At 44.7% G+C, this 16,720-nt stretch overlaps 1 protein-coding gene across 1 annotated transcript in view; it reads right to left on the bottom strand.

The window, feature by feature from the left end:
• Positions 1-16,720, bottom strand: part of LOC122925554 (venom factor-like) — a 73,722-nt gene that overhangs the window by 18,220 nt on the left and 38,782 nt on the right. Inside the window, exons 28-32 of the mRNA XM_044276912.1 lie at positions 16,501-16,651; positions 16,175-16,338; positions 14,502-14,660; positions 14,335-14,394; positions 3,633-3,723 (exon numbers count right to left, since the gene is read on the bottom strand). Of these exons, the coding sequence (XP_044132847.1) occupies positions 3,633-3,723; positions 14,335-14,394; positions 14,502-14,660; positions 16,175-16,338; positions 16,501-16,651 (625 nt within the window). The remainder of the gene's footprint in view (positions 1-3,632; positions 3,724-14,334; positions 14,395-14,501; positions 14,661-16,174; positions 16,339-16,500; positions 16,652-16,720) is intronic.

The raw sequence follows: 16,720 nt of genomic DNA, 5'->3' as shown, positions 1-16,720 counted from the left end.
ACTCAAAATTGCCCCTTCTATCAAATACAAATCCAATAAAATTTCCCCTCATATAAACAATTGGATTAACCTAAAAGGGTTCTTTAGATGTGGCAAATGCCAAGGTTGTAAGATAACCAAACCCCCTAAAAAAATTACAGAAGTTACTTCAACCCAAAACAATTTTTCAATGACTATAAGAAGCTTCCTCAATTGCAATACCTCAAGTGTGATCTATTTGATTCAATGTCCCTGCAATAAGCAGTATATTGGGAGGACAAAACGATCCCTTAAAGTTAGAATAGGTGAACATCTGCGAAATATCAAGAACGGCTATATGAAACATGCGTTATCAAAGCATTTTAAAGAATTCCATGATAAAAACCCGAAAGGCATGTCCTTCATGGCACTACAAAAAATCGACCAACATTGGCGTGGAGGCAAACATATTGAAAAAATGTCTAGAGCTGAATCAAGACTGATCTTCGATTTCGGCAGCCTCATTCCAATGGGTTTGAATGCCGAACTAGAGATCTTTGGCTTTCTGTAGATCTTGAGCTGCATGTCTGACACCCGATGGAGAGTCTCATGTCAAGGCTGTCTATCAGCACTGAGACCCCCCCTCTGGGCCAGACATGTACCTCCTTACCATCATCATCACAGATCAAATCCCTGAATATTAAATCAAATTGATAACTATTTCTCTATTGACATATTTTTGTGCTCCATATTGATTTTATATTTCAGATTTTATTATCTACTGATATCTAAGTATTTTATCATTATTTCTTAACATTTTAAACTGTTTTCAGAGTTATTTATTCATTTTTACTTAAATGCAACATGATATAATAATCATCTCTTCTGGGTGGTGACCATTTACTGCAAGATACAATATCCCAAAAAAACGCATATAGGAAATAAAAAAACGCAGGATCAGATGCAGTTGAAAAAAACGCATAAAAAGCTGCACTTACAGAAACAAAGCCGAATCCTGGATTACTGACTTCCATACCACTAATTTGGACAGACCTGGGCGGTCTATAAATAGCCAGTCCAAGATGGGAGAGTAGCTGCCACTGAGGAAGGGGTAAGAGGTCCCCGAAACGCGTCTGGCGTGAAACAGCGTACTACTCCCTTTTGGACAACAAAGAGGCCTCTTTACAAACATCTGCAGAAAATTTGAACCATATCTTTTCGGTCATTATCCCCGAAAGATTGGAGCGCTCCGAACCCTGTCATAGTTTTCTTCATCCGAAATCTCGGCATCAAGTCCCGCGATACCTTCAGCGGTGAATTACAGACTACGGCTTGAGACGTGACTACGTGACATGCTGGCGTCCGTACGAACAAGCCAGAGATAATCAACGCAGCAGCGGTTGTTCTAAAAGAACATTTCCTTCAACATCCAGGTCTGGAAGGCTGTATTTCTACACATTTTGCCTCGACCAAGGAGAAGGTAAGACCCTATACAGGGTTCAAAACAATATAAAACTGCTCCTACAATTTGGACATTGATCCATCTGCAGTCAGACAGGACTTTCCTCCTTTTTTCCCACAGAGGTCTGTGGAGTAGGGAACAGACTACTATATCTCTTCAAAGAATCATTGTATTATTTGTTTGCTTTGTTTCATACCACCGACTCTTAGTTATATCTTGTGATTTATTTACTCATTTATATACCCCTAGGTGACATTTGCATATATTGAATTTTATTGTGTATTTTATTGTTTATTGTTTTAATTAAATTGTATGTGATCACTTTATATTACTTTTAGGATTGTTTTTATCCACACATACAGAGTGCCAGTCCATAATTTTCTCTTCACTTTCAACCTTTATCTGTATGGGTGATACAGCTTCTTTGGACTAGAGCACCTGATCCGTATCACATAGAAGTGAGCTATTCCTATCACTTAACAAATAATGTTTTTGATCATTTTACTCCAGTCAATGGTTCTAATGCTGAAAACAACCACTTGAGAAGATGTCGCTATCACCTAAATCAGATTTACTTTGTAAGGTTTTCACTTACACTATTTTTCACTATGCTTATTGGATATCTTATTTGACAAGACCTCCCCTCTAGAAGACCATAGTTAATGCCATTTTGGGTGGTCATCCCAAAGAGGTTTCACTCTACTTGACTGGAAACATACAGAGGCATGGTGTCATGGATGTGTCTCAGTCTCTGTGTTGTTTGCCGTGACACGTTTGCCGTGCATGCTGGTTGCCTGGGGCAACGTGTAGTTTATGCAGCATGTGTGTACACTTCTAATTTAAGGTTTGTTTCCCTTCCCTGTCTGGTGCTTTTGTGGTTAACTACCTGGCTGGGTGTGGTCACTAGGTGCTTATATTGCCTGTGGCTGGTAGCCTGGAGTTTAGTTGTCCTCCAGCCTCTGTTGGTGCTGGTCTGGAGCTATGCTTTTGTCCTGGGTATTCCATCTGCCCAGTTATTGAGGGCCACCTAGTGAGACAGCAATGTCATCCTGTTGTTACCATGTCTTCCTATCTTACCAGTTTATATGTATGGTGTGGTTTATGTTCAGGGTTTGTGTTGTATGTCGGGTCTGTTTTGGTGTGTACAGTCCTGGATGGATGCTAGACACTACCCTGTCTGTGCCTTCAGGGAGAGGAATCCTGGGTAACAACGAGTCAGTGATCAGCTCTGCCTGTGGCGGCCATGCATCCTGTCCACATGGGGGTCTGGGCAGTTACTGTTGTGCTGTATTTCCTTCCTGTTGTTGCGGCAGTTAAGTGCCTAGGACCCTTGATCCAGTGGATATTATTTGCCGCTGAGTTCTTACCTGCCAATCCAGTCTTCTCTTTAGATGTGAATGTTATGGGGATTTCTTTAATTGTGGAATGTTTTAGGGGTTAGGTGAACCCACTCTGGAACATGACATTTGTTTTGTCTTCCCCCTTCCTTGCATCTAGGCCTGTGGGAGACTCCTGTTCATCCATATCTTGGACAAAGAGGTCGTCTCTAGTTCCTGACATTATTTCAAGGGATAATCAGGGCAATTCAGGGTCCGAGGTTCCGGTGTATGAGCTGTCCTACCATCTAGGTCCGCTCATATGGATAGGAGTCAGGGCAAAGATGAGGGTGGTATTAGGTGGTGCCCTACTCCCTTTCCCCGGTGTTCAGGCCTAGTTTCTGTTCCTGTTTACCTTCGGTGTTCGGTGGGGAGTTTACCCACTCCCCACCATGATAGTATGTCTCACTAGATGGCCCTCAAAAACTGGGCAGATGGAATACCCAGAACAGGAGCATAGCTTCAGCACCAACAGAGGCTGGAGAACAACTAAACTCCAGGCTACTAGCCACAGGCAATATAAGCACCTAGTGAGCACACCCAGCCAGGGAAGGAAAACAAACCTTAAAGGAGAAGTGTACACACCTGCTGCATAAACTACACGTTGCCCCAGGCAACCAGCATGCACGGCAAACAACACAGAGACCGAGACACAGCCAAGACACATGGTTAGTGGTTACATCTCTGTAGTACTGTCTCCCTGTGGTCTTGTGCATGGTCCTTACATTGGGCATTGACAGGCATACGCATGAGCCCTACTACTGATTCTCTCTATCCCCACATCATGGCTTATAAATATAAAATCACAAATGAATCACAAGATGCAAATATCTTACATTCAGGTTCCTCCTTAATTGTCACTGATACATCAAAGTTGTTGCATTTTCTCTCTGTCTCTGTCTCAAAGGCATGGAAAATGGAAAATACCTGGCAGATAAATAGAATTACATTTGTTAATGATTATCATAAGAAATATGAAAACTATATAATTCTATGGTTGTCTACCGTGCCTAGAGTCTGTTAGAAAATATTAAATACATGGTGCTCCATAGTGTAAACCATCCTGATCATATGGGTTTGTGCAAAACTTAAGCTGGCACAACTCAGCATTATGCTTGTTTAGTGCACACATAGGACTGCATCTCCTTTCCCACCTGATGATTCACTCAGAACTAGAGTTGAGCGAACACCTGGATGTTCGGGTTCGAGAAGTTCGGCCGAACATCCCGGAAATGTTCGGGTTCGGGATCCGAACCCGATCCGAACTTCGTCCCGAACCCGAACCCCATTGAAGTCAATGGGGACCCGAACTTTTCGGCACTAAAAAGGCTGTAAAACAGCCCAGGAAAGAGCTAGAGGGCTGCAAAAGGCAGCAACATGTAGGTAAATCCCCTGCAAACAAATGTGGATAGGGAAATGAATTAAAATAAAAATTAAATAAATAAAAATTAACCAAAATCAATTGGAGAGAGGTTCCATAGCAGAGAATCTGGCTTCCCGTCACCCACCACTGGAACAGTCCATTCTCAGATATTTAGGCCCCGGCACCCAGGCAGAGGAGAGAGGTCCCGTAACAGAGAATCTGTCTTCATGTCAGCAGAGAATTAGTCTGCATGTCATAGCAGAGAATGAGGCTTCACGTCAGCCACCACTGCAACAGTCCATTGGCATATATTTAGGCCCAGCACCCAGGCAGAGGAGGGAGGTCCCGTAACAGAGAATCTGGCTTCATGTCAGCAGAGAATTAGTCTGCATGTCATAGCAGAGAATGAGGCTTCACGTCAGCCACCACTGCAACAGTCCATTGGCATATATTTAGGCCCAGCACACACACAGGCAGAGGAGAGAGGTCCCGTAACAGAGAATCTGGCTTCATGTCAGCAGAGAATCAGTCTGCATGTCATAGCAGAGAATGAGGCTTCACGTCAGCCACCACTGCAACAGTCCATTGGCATATATTTAGGCCCAGCACACACACAGGCAGAGGAGAGAGGTCCCGTAACAGAGGATCTGGCTTCATGTCAGCAGAGAATCAGTCTGCATGTCATAGCAGAGAATCAGGCTTCACGTCAGCCACCACTGCAACAGTCCATTGTCAAAAATTTAGGCCCAGCACCCAGGCAGAGGAGAGAGGTCCCGTAACAGACAATCTGGCTTCATGTCAGCAGAGAATTAGTCTGCATGTCATAGCAGAGAATGAGGCTTCACGTCAGCCACCACTGCAACAGTCCATTGGCATATATTTAGGCCTAGCACACAGGCAGAGCAGAGAGGTCCCGTAACAGACAATCTGGCTTCATGACAGCAGAGAATCAGTCTGCATGTCATAGCAGAGAATGAGGCTTCACGTCACCCACCACTGCAACAGTCCATTGGCATATATTTAGGCCTAGCACACAGGCAGAGCAGAGAGGTCCCGTAACAGACGATCTGGCTTCATGTCAGCAGAGAATCAGTCTGCATGTCATAGCAGAGAATGAGGCTTCACGTCAGCCACCACTGCAACAGTCCATTGGCATATATTTAGGCCCAGCACCCAGGCAGAGGAGGGAGGTCCCGTAACAGAGAATCTGTCTTCATGTCAGCAGAGAATTAGTCTGCATGTCATAGCAGAGAATGAGGCTTCACGTCAGCCACCACTGCAACAGTCCATTGGCATATATTTAGGCCTAGCACACAGGCAGAGCAGAGAGGTCCCGTAACAGAGAATCTGTCTTCATGTCAGCAGAGAATTAGTCTGCATGTCATAGCAGAGAATGAGGCTTCACGTCAGCCACCACTGCAACAGTCCATTGGCATATATTTAGGCCCAGCACCCAGGCAGAGGAGAGAGGTCCCGTAACAGACAATCTGGCTTCATGTCAGCAGAGAATCATTCTGCATGTCATAGCAGAGAATCAGGCTTCACGTCACCCAACATTGGAACAGTCCATTGGCATATATTTAGGCCCCGGCACCCAGACACAGGATAGGTTCATTCAACTTTGGGTAGCCTCGCAATATAATGGTAAAATGAAAATAAAAATAGGATTGAATGAGGAAGTGCCCTGGAGTCCAATAATATAATGGTTAAGGGGAGATAGTTAATGTCTAATCTGGACAAGGGACGGACAGATCCTGTGGGATCCATGCCTGGTTCATTTTTATGAACGTCAGCTTGTCCACATTGGCTGTAGACAGGCGGCTGCGTTTGTCTGTAATGACGCCCCCTGCCGTGCTGAATACACGTTCAGACAAAACGCTGGCCGCCGGGCAGGCCAGCACCTCCAAGGCATAAAAGGCTAGCTCTGGCCACGTGGACAATTTAGAGACCCAGAAGTTGAATGGGGCCGAACCATCAGTCAGTACGTGGAGGGGTGTGCACACGTACTGTTCCACCATGTTAGTGAAATGTTGCCTCCTGCTAACACGTTGCGTATCAGGTGGTGGTGCAGTTAGCTGTGGCGTGTTGACAAAAGTTTTCCACATCTCTGCCATGCTAACCCTGCCCTCAGAGGAGCTGGCCGTGACACAGCTGCCTTGGCGACCTCTTGCTCCTCCTCTGCCTTGGCCTTGGGCTTCCACTTGTTCCCCTGTGACATTTGGGAATGCTCTCAGTAGCGCGTCTACCAACGTGCGCTTGTACTCGCGCATCTTCCTATCACGCTCCAGTGCAGGAAGTAAGGTGGGCACATTGTCTTTGTAGCGTGGATCCAGCAGGGTGGCAACCCAGTAGTCCGCACAGGTTAAAATGTGGGCAACTCTGCTGTCGTTGCGCAGGCACTGCAGCATGTAGTCGCTCATGTGTGCCAGGCTGCCCAGGGGTAAGGACAAGCTGTCCTCTGTGGGAGGCGTATCGTCATCGTCCTGCCTTTCCCCCCAGCCACGCACCAGTGATGGACCCGAGCTGCGTTGGGTGCCACCCCGCTGTGACCATGCTTCATCCTCATCCTCCTCCACCTCCTCCTCATCCTCGTCCTCCTCGTCCTCCAGTAGTGGGCCCTGGCTGGCCACATTTGTACCTGGCCTCTGCTGTTGCCAAAAACCTCCCTCTGAGTCACTTCGAAGAGACTGGCCTGAAAGTGCTAAAAATGACCCCTCTTCCTCCTCCTCCTCCTCCTCCTGGGCCACCTCCTCTTCCATCATCGCCCTAAGTGTTTTCTCAAGGAGACATAGAAGTGGTATTGTAACGCTGATAACGGTGTCATCGCCACTGGCCATGTTGGTGGAGTACTCGAAACAGCGCAACAGGGCACACAGGTCTCGCATGGAGGCCCAGTCATTGGTGGTGAAGTGGTGCTGTTCTGTAGTGCGACTGACCCGTGCGTGCTGCAGCTGAAACTCCACTATGGCCTGCTGCTGCTCGCACAGTCTGTCCAGCATGTGCAAGGTGGAGTTCCACCTGGTGGGCACGTCGCATATGAGGCGGTGAGCGGGAAGGCCGAAGTTACGCTGTAGCGCAGACAGGCGAGCAGCAGCAGGATGTGAACGCCGGAAGCGCGAACAGACGGCCCGCACTTTATGCAGCAGCTCTGACATGTCGGGGTAGTTGTGAATGAACTTCTGCACCACCAAATTCAGCACATGCGCCAAGCAAGGGATGTGCGTCAAATTGGCTAGTCCCAGAGCTGCAACGAGATTTCGCCCATTATCACACACCACCAGGCCGGGCTTGAGGCTCACCGGCAGCAACCACTCGTCGGTCTGTTGTTCAATACCCCGCCACAACTCCTGTGCGGTGTGGGGCCTGTCCCCCAAACATATGAGTTTCAGAATGGCCTGCTGACGTTTACCCCGGGCTGTGCTGAAGTTGGTGGTGAAGGTGTGTGGCTGACTGGATGAGCAGGTGGAAGAAGAGGAGGAGGAAGCCGAGAAGGAGGAGGTGGCAACAGGAGGCAAAGAATGTTGCCCTGCGATCCTTGGCGGCGGAAGGACGTGCGCCAAACAGCTCTCCGCCTGGGGCCCAGCTGCCACTACATTTACCCAGTGTGCAGTTAGGGAGATATAGCGTCCCTGGCCGTGCTTACTGGTCCACGTATCTGTGGTTAGGTGGACCTTGCCACAGATGGCGTTGCGCAGTGCACACTTGATTTTATCGGATACTTGGTTGTGCAGGGAAGGCACGGCTCTCTTGGAGAAGTAGTGGCGGCTGGGAACAACATACTGTGGGACAGCAAGCGACATGAGCTGTTTGAAGCTGTCTGTGTCCACCAGCCTAAATGACAGCATTTCATAGGCCAGTAGTTTAGAAATGCTGGCATTCAGGGCCAGGGATCGAGGGTGGCTAGGTGGGAATTTACGCTTTCTATCAAATGTTTGTGAGATGGAGAGCTGAACACTGGCGTGTGACATGGTTGAGACGCTTGGTGACGGAGGTGGTGGTGGTGGTGTTGGTGGTACATCCCCTGTTTGCTGGGCGGCAGGTGCCAACGTTCCTCCAGAGGCGGAGGAAGAGGCCGAGGCGGCAGCAGCAGAATAGGCCGAGGCGGCAGCAGCAGAAGAGGTAGCAGGGGGAGCCTGAGTGACTTCCTTGGTTTTAAGGTGTTTACTCCACTGCAGTTCATGCTTTGCATGCAGGTGCCTGGTCATGCAGGTTGTGCTCAGGTTCAGAACGTTAATGCCTCGCTTCAGGCTCTGATGGCACAGCGTGCAAACCACTCGGGTCTTGTCGTCAGCACATTGTTTGAAGAAGTGCCATGCCAGGGAACTCCTTGAAGCTGCCTTTGGGGTGCTCGGTCCCAGATGGCGGCGGTCAGTAGCAGGCGGAGTCTCTTGGCGGCGGGTGTTCTGCTTTTGCCCACTGCTCCCTCTTTTGCTACGCTGTTGGCTCGGTCTCACCACTGCCTCTTCCTCCGAACTGTGAAAGTCAGTGGCACGACCTTCATTCCATGTGGGGTCTAGGACCTCATCGTCCCCTGCATCGTCTTCCACCCAGTCTTGATCCCTGACCTCCTGTTCAGTCTGCACACTGCAGAAAGACGCAGCAGTTGGCACCTGTGTTTCGTCATCATCAGAGACATGCTGAGGTGGTATTCCCATGTCCTCATCATCAGGAAACATAAGTGGTTGTGCGTCAGGGCATTCTATGTCTTTCACCGCTGGGGAAGGGCTAGGTGGATGCCCTTGGGAAACCCTGCCAGCGGAGTCTTCAAACAGCATAAGAGACTGCTGCATAACTTGAGGCTGAGACAGTTTCCCTGGTATGCATGGGGGTGATGTGACAGACTGATGGGGTTGGTTTTCAGGCGCCATCTGTGCGCTTTCTGCAGAAGACTGGGTGGGAGATAATGTGAACGTGCTGGATCCACTGTCGGCCACCCAATTGACTAATGCCTGTACCTGCTCAGGCCTTACCATCCTTAGAACGGCATTGGGCCCCACCATATATCGCTGTAAATTCTGGCGGCTACTGGGACCTGAGGTAGTTGGTACACTAGGACGTGTGGATGTGGCAGAACGGCCACGTCCTCTCCCAGCACCAGAGGGTCCACTAACACCACCACGACCATGTCCACGTCCGCGTCCCTTACTAGATGTTTTTCTCATTGTTATGGTTCACCACAACAACAAATATATTATTTGGCCCAATGTATTGTATTCAAATTCAGCGGGATATAAATTTGAGGCCTAGTATTTAGGCGCTGGGTGACAGGTATGGGTTTAGTGACAGAATTAGACTTGGAAATACACAGTAGCGGGTGTGTGTGAAGTTATTCTGAATGACCCAATGTGCACCTTGAATATTATATACCCTTTTAGGGATAGATTTCAAATAGCTCTGATATAGCAGAAACCACTAAATTATGAAATTGCTAAATTGGGAATTGTATTTCAACCCAGAACAAAAAATGTGCTTTGACGGACACTAAATAACTTTCCCAGCTACAACAGGACAGCGGTAACGAGAGATTTAGCAGGATATAAATTTGAGGCCTAGTATTTAGGCGCTGGGTGACAGGTATGGGTTTAGTGACAGAATTAGACTTGGAAATACACAGTAGCGGGTGTGTGTGAAGTTATTCTGAATGACCCAATGTGCACCTTGAATATTATATACCCTTTTAGGGATAGATTTCAAATAGCTCTGATATAGCAGAAACCACTAAATTATGAAATTGCTAAATTGGGAATTGTATTTCAACCCAGAACAAAAAATGTGCTTTGACGGACACTAAATAACTTTCCCAGCTACAACAGGACAGCGGTAACGAGAGATTTAGCGGGATATAAATTTGAGGCCTAGTATTTAGGCGCTGGGTGACCGGTATGGATTTAGTGACAGAATTAGACTTGGAAATGCACAGAAGCGTGTGTGTGAAGTTATTCTGAATGACCCTATGTGCACCTTGAATATTATATACCCTTTTTGGGATAGATTTCAAATAGCTCTGATATAGCAGGAACCACTAAATTATGAAATTGCTAAATTGGGAATTGTATTTCAACCCAGAACAAAAAATGTGCTTTGACGGACACTAAATATCTTGCCCAGCAACAACAGTACAGCGGTAACGAGAGATTTAGCAGGATATAAATTTGAGGCCTAGTATTTAGGCGCTGGGTGACAGGTATGGGTTTAGTGACAGAATTAGACTTGGAAATACACAGTAGCGGGTGTGTGTGAAGTTATTCTGAATGACCCTATGTGCACCTTGAATATTATATACCCTTTTTGGGATAGATTTCAAATAGCTCTGATATAGCAGGAACCACTAAATTATGAAATTGCTAAATTGGGAATTGTATTTCAACCCAGAACAAAAAATGTGCTTTGACGGACACTAAATATCTTGCCCAGCAACAACAGTACAGCGGTAACGAGAGATTTAGCAGGATATAAATTTGAGGCCTAGTATTTAGGCGCTGGGTGACAGGTATGGGTTTAGTGACAGAATTAGACTTGGAAATACACAGTAGCGGGTGTGTGTGAAGTTATTCTGAATGACCCAATGTGCACCTTGAATATTATATACCCTTTTAGGGATAGATTTCAAATAGCTCTGATATAGCAGAAACCACTAAATTATGAAATTGCTAAATTGGGAATTGTATTTCAACCCAGAACAAGAAATGTGCATGAACGGACACTAAATAACTCGCCCAGCTACAGCACTAAGGACAGATTTAGCAGGATATAAATTTGAGGCCTAGTATTTAGGCGCTGGGTGACAGGTATGGGTTTAGTGACAGAATTAGACTTGGAAATACACAGTAGCGGGTGTGTGTGAAGTTATTCTGAATGTCCCTATGTGCACCTTCAATATGATCTACCCTTTTAGGGATAGATTTCAAATAGCTCTGATATAGCAGAAACCACTAAATTATGAAATTGCTAAATTGGGAATTGTATTTCAACCCAGAACAAGAAATGTGCTTGAACGGACACTAAATAACTCGCCCAGCTACAGCACTAACGAGAGATTTAGCGGGATATAAATTTGAGGCCTAGTATTTAGGCGCTGGGTGACCGGTATGGATTTAGTGACAGAATTAGACTTGGAAATGCACAGAAGCGTGTGTGTGAAGTTATTCTGAATGACCCTATGTGCACCTTGAATATTATATACCCTTTTTGGGATAGATTTCAAATAGCTCTGATATAGCAGGAACCACTAAATTATGAAATTGCTAAATTGGGAATTGTATTTCAACCCAGAACAAAAAATGTGCTTTGACGGACACTAAATATCTTGCCCAGCAACAACAGTACAGCGGTAACGAGAGATTTAGCAGGATATAAATTTGAGGCCTAGTATTTAGGCGCTGGGTGACAGGTATGGGTTTAGTGACAGAATTAGACTTGGAAATACACAGTAGCGGGTGTGTGTGAAGTTATTCTGAATGACCCTATGTGCACCTTGAATATTATATACCCTTTTTGGGATAGATTTCAAATAGCTCTGATATAGCAGGAACCACTAAATTATGAAATTGCTAAATTGGGAATTGTATTTCAACCCAGAACAAAAAATGTGCTTTGACGGACACTAAATATCTTGCCCAGCAACAACAGTACAGCGGTAACGAGAGATTTAGCAGGATATAAATTTGAGGCCTAGTATTTAGGCGCTGGGTGACAGGTATGGGTTTAGTGACAGAATTAGACTTGGAAATACACAGTAGCGGGTGTGTGTGAAGTTATTCTGAATGACCCAATGTGCACCTTGAATATTATATACCCTTTTAGGGATAGATTTCAAATAGCTCTGATATAGCAGAAACCACTAAATTATGAAATTGCTAAATTGGGAATTGTATTTCAACCCAGAACAAGAAATGTGCATGAACGGACACTAAATAACTCGCCCAGCTACAGCACTAAGGACAGATTTAGCAGGATATAAATTTGAGGCCTAGTATTTAGGCGCTGGGTGACAGGTATGGGTTTAGTGACAGAATTAGACTTGGAAATACACAGTAGCGGGTGTGTGTGAAGTTATTCTGAATGTCCCTATGTGCACCTTCAATATGATCTACCCTTTTAGGGATAGATTTCAAATAGCTCTGATATAGCAGAAACCACTAAATTATGAAATTGCTAAATTTTGAATTGTATTTCAACCCAGAACAAGAAATGTGCTTGAACGGACACTAAATAACTCGCCCAGCTACAGCACTAACGAGAGATTTAGCGGGATATAAATTTGAGGCCTAGTATTTAGGCGCTGGGTGACAGGTATGGGTTTAGTGACAGAATTAGACTTGGAAATACACAGTAGCGGGTGTGTGTGAAGTTATTCTGAATGACCCAATGTGCACCTTGAATATTATATACCCTTTTAGGGATAGATTTCAAATAGCTCTGATATAGCAGAAACCACTAAATTATGAAATTGCTAAATTGGGAATTGTATTTCAACCCAGAACAAGAAATGTGCTTGAACGGACACTAAATAACTCGCCCAGCTACAGCACTAAGGACAGATTTAGCGGGATATAAATTTGAGGCCTAGTATTTAGGCGCTGGGTGACAGGTATGGGTTTAGTGCCAGAATTAGACTTGGAAATACACAGTAGCGGGTGTGTGTGAAGTTATTCTGAATGACCCAATGTGCACCTTGAATATTATATACCCTTTTAGGGATAGATTTCAAATAGCTCTGATATAGCAGAAACCACTAAATTATGAAATTGCTAAATTGGGAATTGTATTTCAACCCAGAACAAGAAATGTGCTTGAACGGACACTAAATAACTCGCCCAGCTACAGCACTAAGGACAGATTTAGCGGGATATAAATTTGAGGCCTAGTATTTAGGCGCTGGGTGACCGGTATGGATTTAGTGACAGAATTAGACTGGGATATGGCCAAAAAATAAACAGACTATTGCTGGTTAAATGCACTTGGTGTGACAGCTTCACCCTGATGTAGGCTTTAGCCAAAAAACAACCACACCATTGAGGGTTAAATGCACTTGGTGACAGGCGCAGCTTGCCCCTGATTTAGTATATGGCCAAAAAATGAACAGACTATTGCTGGTTAAATGCACTTGGTGTGACAGCTTCACCCTGATGTAGGCTTTAGCCAAAAAACAACCACACCATTGAGGGTTAAATGCACTTGGTGACAGGCGCAGCTTGCCCCTGATTTTGTATATGGCCAAAAAATGAACAGACTATTGCTGGTTAAATGCACTTGGTGTGACAGCTTCACCCTGATGTAGGCTTTAGCCAAAAAACAACCACACCATTGAGGGTTAAATGCACTTGGTCGCAGCTTGTGCTGGCGCACCACAAGACACAAAATGGCCGCCGATCACCCCAGAAAAATGTGACTGACAAACGGTCTGGGCAGCCTAAAAACAGTGAGCAATTGAGGATCAGCAGCTCAATGATCCACAGCTGCAGATCGATCAGTTAATCAAGTCCTTTGGAGGAGTTAATCTGCCTAATCTCGCCCTACTGTCGCAGCCGCAACCTCTCCCTACGCTAATCAGAGCAGAGTGACGGGCGGCGCTATGTGACTCCAGCTTAAATAGAGGCTGGGTCACATGGTGCTCTGGCCAATCACAGCCATGCCAATAGTAGGCATGGCTGTGATGGCCTCTTGGGGCAAGTAGTATGACGCTTGTTGATTGGCTGCTTTGCAGCCTTTCAAAAAGCGCCAAGAAAGCGTCACAAAAGCGCGAAGAAAGCGACGAACACCGAACCCGAACCCGGACTTTTACGAAAATGTCCGGGTTCGGGTCCGTGCCACGGACACCCCAAAATTCGGTACGAACCCGAACTATACAGTTCGAGTTCGCTCATCCCTACTCAGAACCCATTACACTGATCAGAAGGAACAAAGAGGCGGAATTCCCATTGCTCTCATTTGTCCAGTGAAACACATTAAAAACAATTTTTATTGTTTTAACATTTTGAATAAACTGGACTAAGTACAGCGCCCCGGAATCCACCTGTTTCTTCCTTCGGATAAGATGGAGTATGCATTAGTCTAAAAGAAATTTCATCAAAGATTTGGGATGTTCCCCAGCAATGCTGTACAGAGCAGTTCTTCATTATCTCTATAAAGTATTTATTACAGGATTGTCTGAAAACTCCAACCTCTTCCCTTACCGTCAAAGTGCCTTGACCCTTCCCTTTAGCAGTGACTATAAAGTCTCCAACTTCTTTTGTCTGCAATGAAATAGATTAAGTAATGACAGTCCCAAGAAATTGTATTTCCATTCAAAACCAGTGACTTTTCTTTTACTACTGAGCCCATCACATCCCCAGGTTCTTACCTGTTCTGATCGGGCCAGAAGGGCGTTTCCAAGATTGAGACGATGAGTTATACGGTCGGATCTCCCAGGGAGTTGGAAGGAGACGTCCATGTCCAAGTCTTTGAAACCTGGTACATCTATCTGGTACTGAGCAAGGGCTTCAAACTGCATCATAGTGGACTATAATCCAAGAGAATAATGATATGAACAGTGCACCACCATAACCAAAGCACATAGAACAATACTACATTTATCAGAAACATGCTTGTGTTCACAGACCATGAGAAGATACTGAAAAAGCATTAAAAATAATCTAAAAATACATTTTTGCACAATGATAACAAAGGTTTCCAAAGCAAGAAAAATATGATACCTGTGAGAATCTCCACAATGTTCCACTTTTGGCTACCAACTAATTTGGTATTCTACAACATACCATTCCTATCATTAGGACTTCTCTTGTGCTGCACCCAATATGCAAAACTCACTGCCAAGAACCATTATTATTGCTTTTAACACTCCGAGGTTTAAATATGCCTTTCTCCAAGGTGAAGTGTGTCACATAACCATTGTCCATGGCCATAATGCAACCTGACTTGATCATAGATATTTCCACTCCCTCCTCTTCACAGCTAGCTGCACTTTGGCATTACTCTGCACTTCATATTTGTATAGGGGTAAGTGGTTACTGTAGCTATAATTATAATCCCAATATCAACACAACGGGTTTGTCCCCAGAAATAAATATACACCAGTTTAGGTCTAGGCAACAGTTCTTAGAAAAGATGCCTTAAAGGTTGAAAAGCTCCAAAGAAGAGCAACTAAGCTGATAAGTTTTTTTTTTAAAAAACACCTATTCTTATGGAAATATATTGAATTTATCTTTTGCATGTTGAGCCAAACTGATCACCACTTGGCATAGGGAGGAACATCCCTTTTCGGCAAGACAGTATCATGCCTTATTCTGGTTTTTAGCTTCCTCTGGTTCAAAAGGGGAAAACAAGATTCTATATTTTAGCGATACCCCTTCCCTTTACTCATATCATCCTATATGCCTTGAACCTGATAGACATTTGATTTTTCTCCTGTAGAGTGTTAGCTCTTATGGGCAGGACCTCTGTCCTATAGAGTGTAAGCTTTTATGGGCGGGGACTTTTCTCCTGTGGACTGCAAGTTCTTATGGGCAGGAATTGCTCTCCTGAAGAGTGTAAGCTCTTAAGGGCAGGGACCTCTCTCCTATAGCTTGCAAGCCATTATAAGCAGGGACCTCTCTCCTGTAGAGTGTAAACTCTTATGTTCAGGACCTCTCTCCTGTAGAGTGTAAGTTCTTGTTGGCAGGGAATTTTTTTCCTTTAGATTGTCAGCTGTTATGGACAGGACATTATCTGTCATTTTATTTGTTTCTTTTCCCAGGAATAAAGCACTGCAGAATATGTTGGTGCTATATAAATACAGATTATTACTGTGTCCACATATTTTCTATACTGTAGATTTACAGTTAATTCACAAAATAGTTTCCTCTAGTGGACCTAAGGTCAAAGTTCAATTTATAAAAATATCTGCCTTCCCCATTAACTAGTAGAAAGAAAAGAACAACTGTTATTGAAGCTAAAGCATGGGGCTGAGAGAGGTTGACATCTCTCAACATATCCCAATCATATTTAAAATATGTTCTGTACAGTTGAATGACTTACTTGCGTGGATCCCCAGATTTCTCCATAGTACCTCTGTTCGGTTAACCATTTCACCAGCGGTCCAGCCTTCTCAAACTCCTTCAACTTCAATAGGGTGAGAAGTGCGTAGGAGGTAGCTTCAAGGGATAAGAAGCGGGAGTTTGGTTCATTCCAGTGGTTGTTATCTGTAAAAAATAAATAAAAAAAGGTTGGGCACAAAAAAATCCATGAACTCAACAATACTATCATCACATCATCTACCACCAATGAAATGAAGTATAAATAACTTCTAAATGAAACCATTGATCTAACACGAGAAAGAAAATGGATAATTGCTGGTCTTCTACCTGTACATGCAGCCATTAGTATCCTGGAGTCCTCAAGTTTGCCAGCCTTAGCCAGTGCATAGGAAGTGATGGCGATGGAGTAGGGTTTATTCAGGAAGTGATAACGATCATTTAAATATTGTGCAGCCTTTTCAATGCTTGTAGCAACATTCTGTAAAATAACCATGATTAAAAATTGTTACAAAAATAAGTATAAGCTATGGTGATTGTATACTACAAT

Source organism: Bufo gargarizans, chromosome 2 (genome assembly GCF_014858855.1).
Source record: "Bufo gargarizans isolate SCDJY-AF-19 chromosome 2, ASM1485885v1, whole genome shotgun sequence".
In the NCBI taxonomy this organism is placed as follows: domain Eukaryota; kingdom Metazoa; phylum Chordata; class Amphibia; order Anura; family Bufonidae; genus Bufo; species Bufo gargarizans.
The sequence above is the reverse complement of the archived record's forward strand: the minus strand, read 5'-3'. Positions and strand labels throughout refer to the sequence as shown.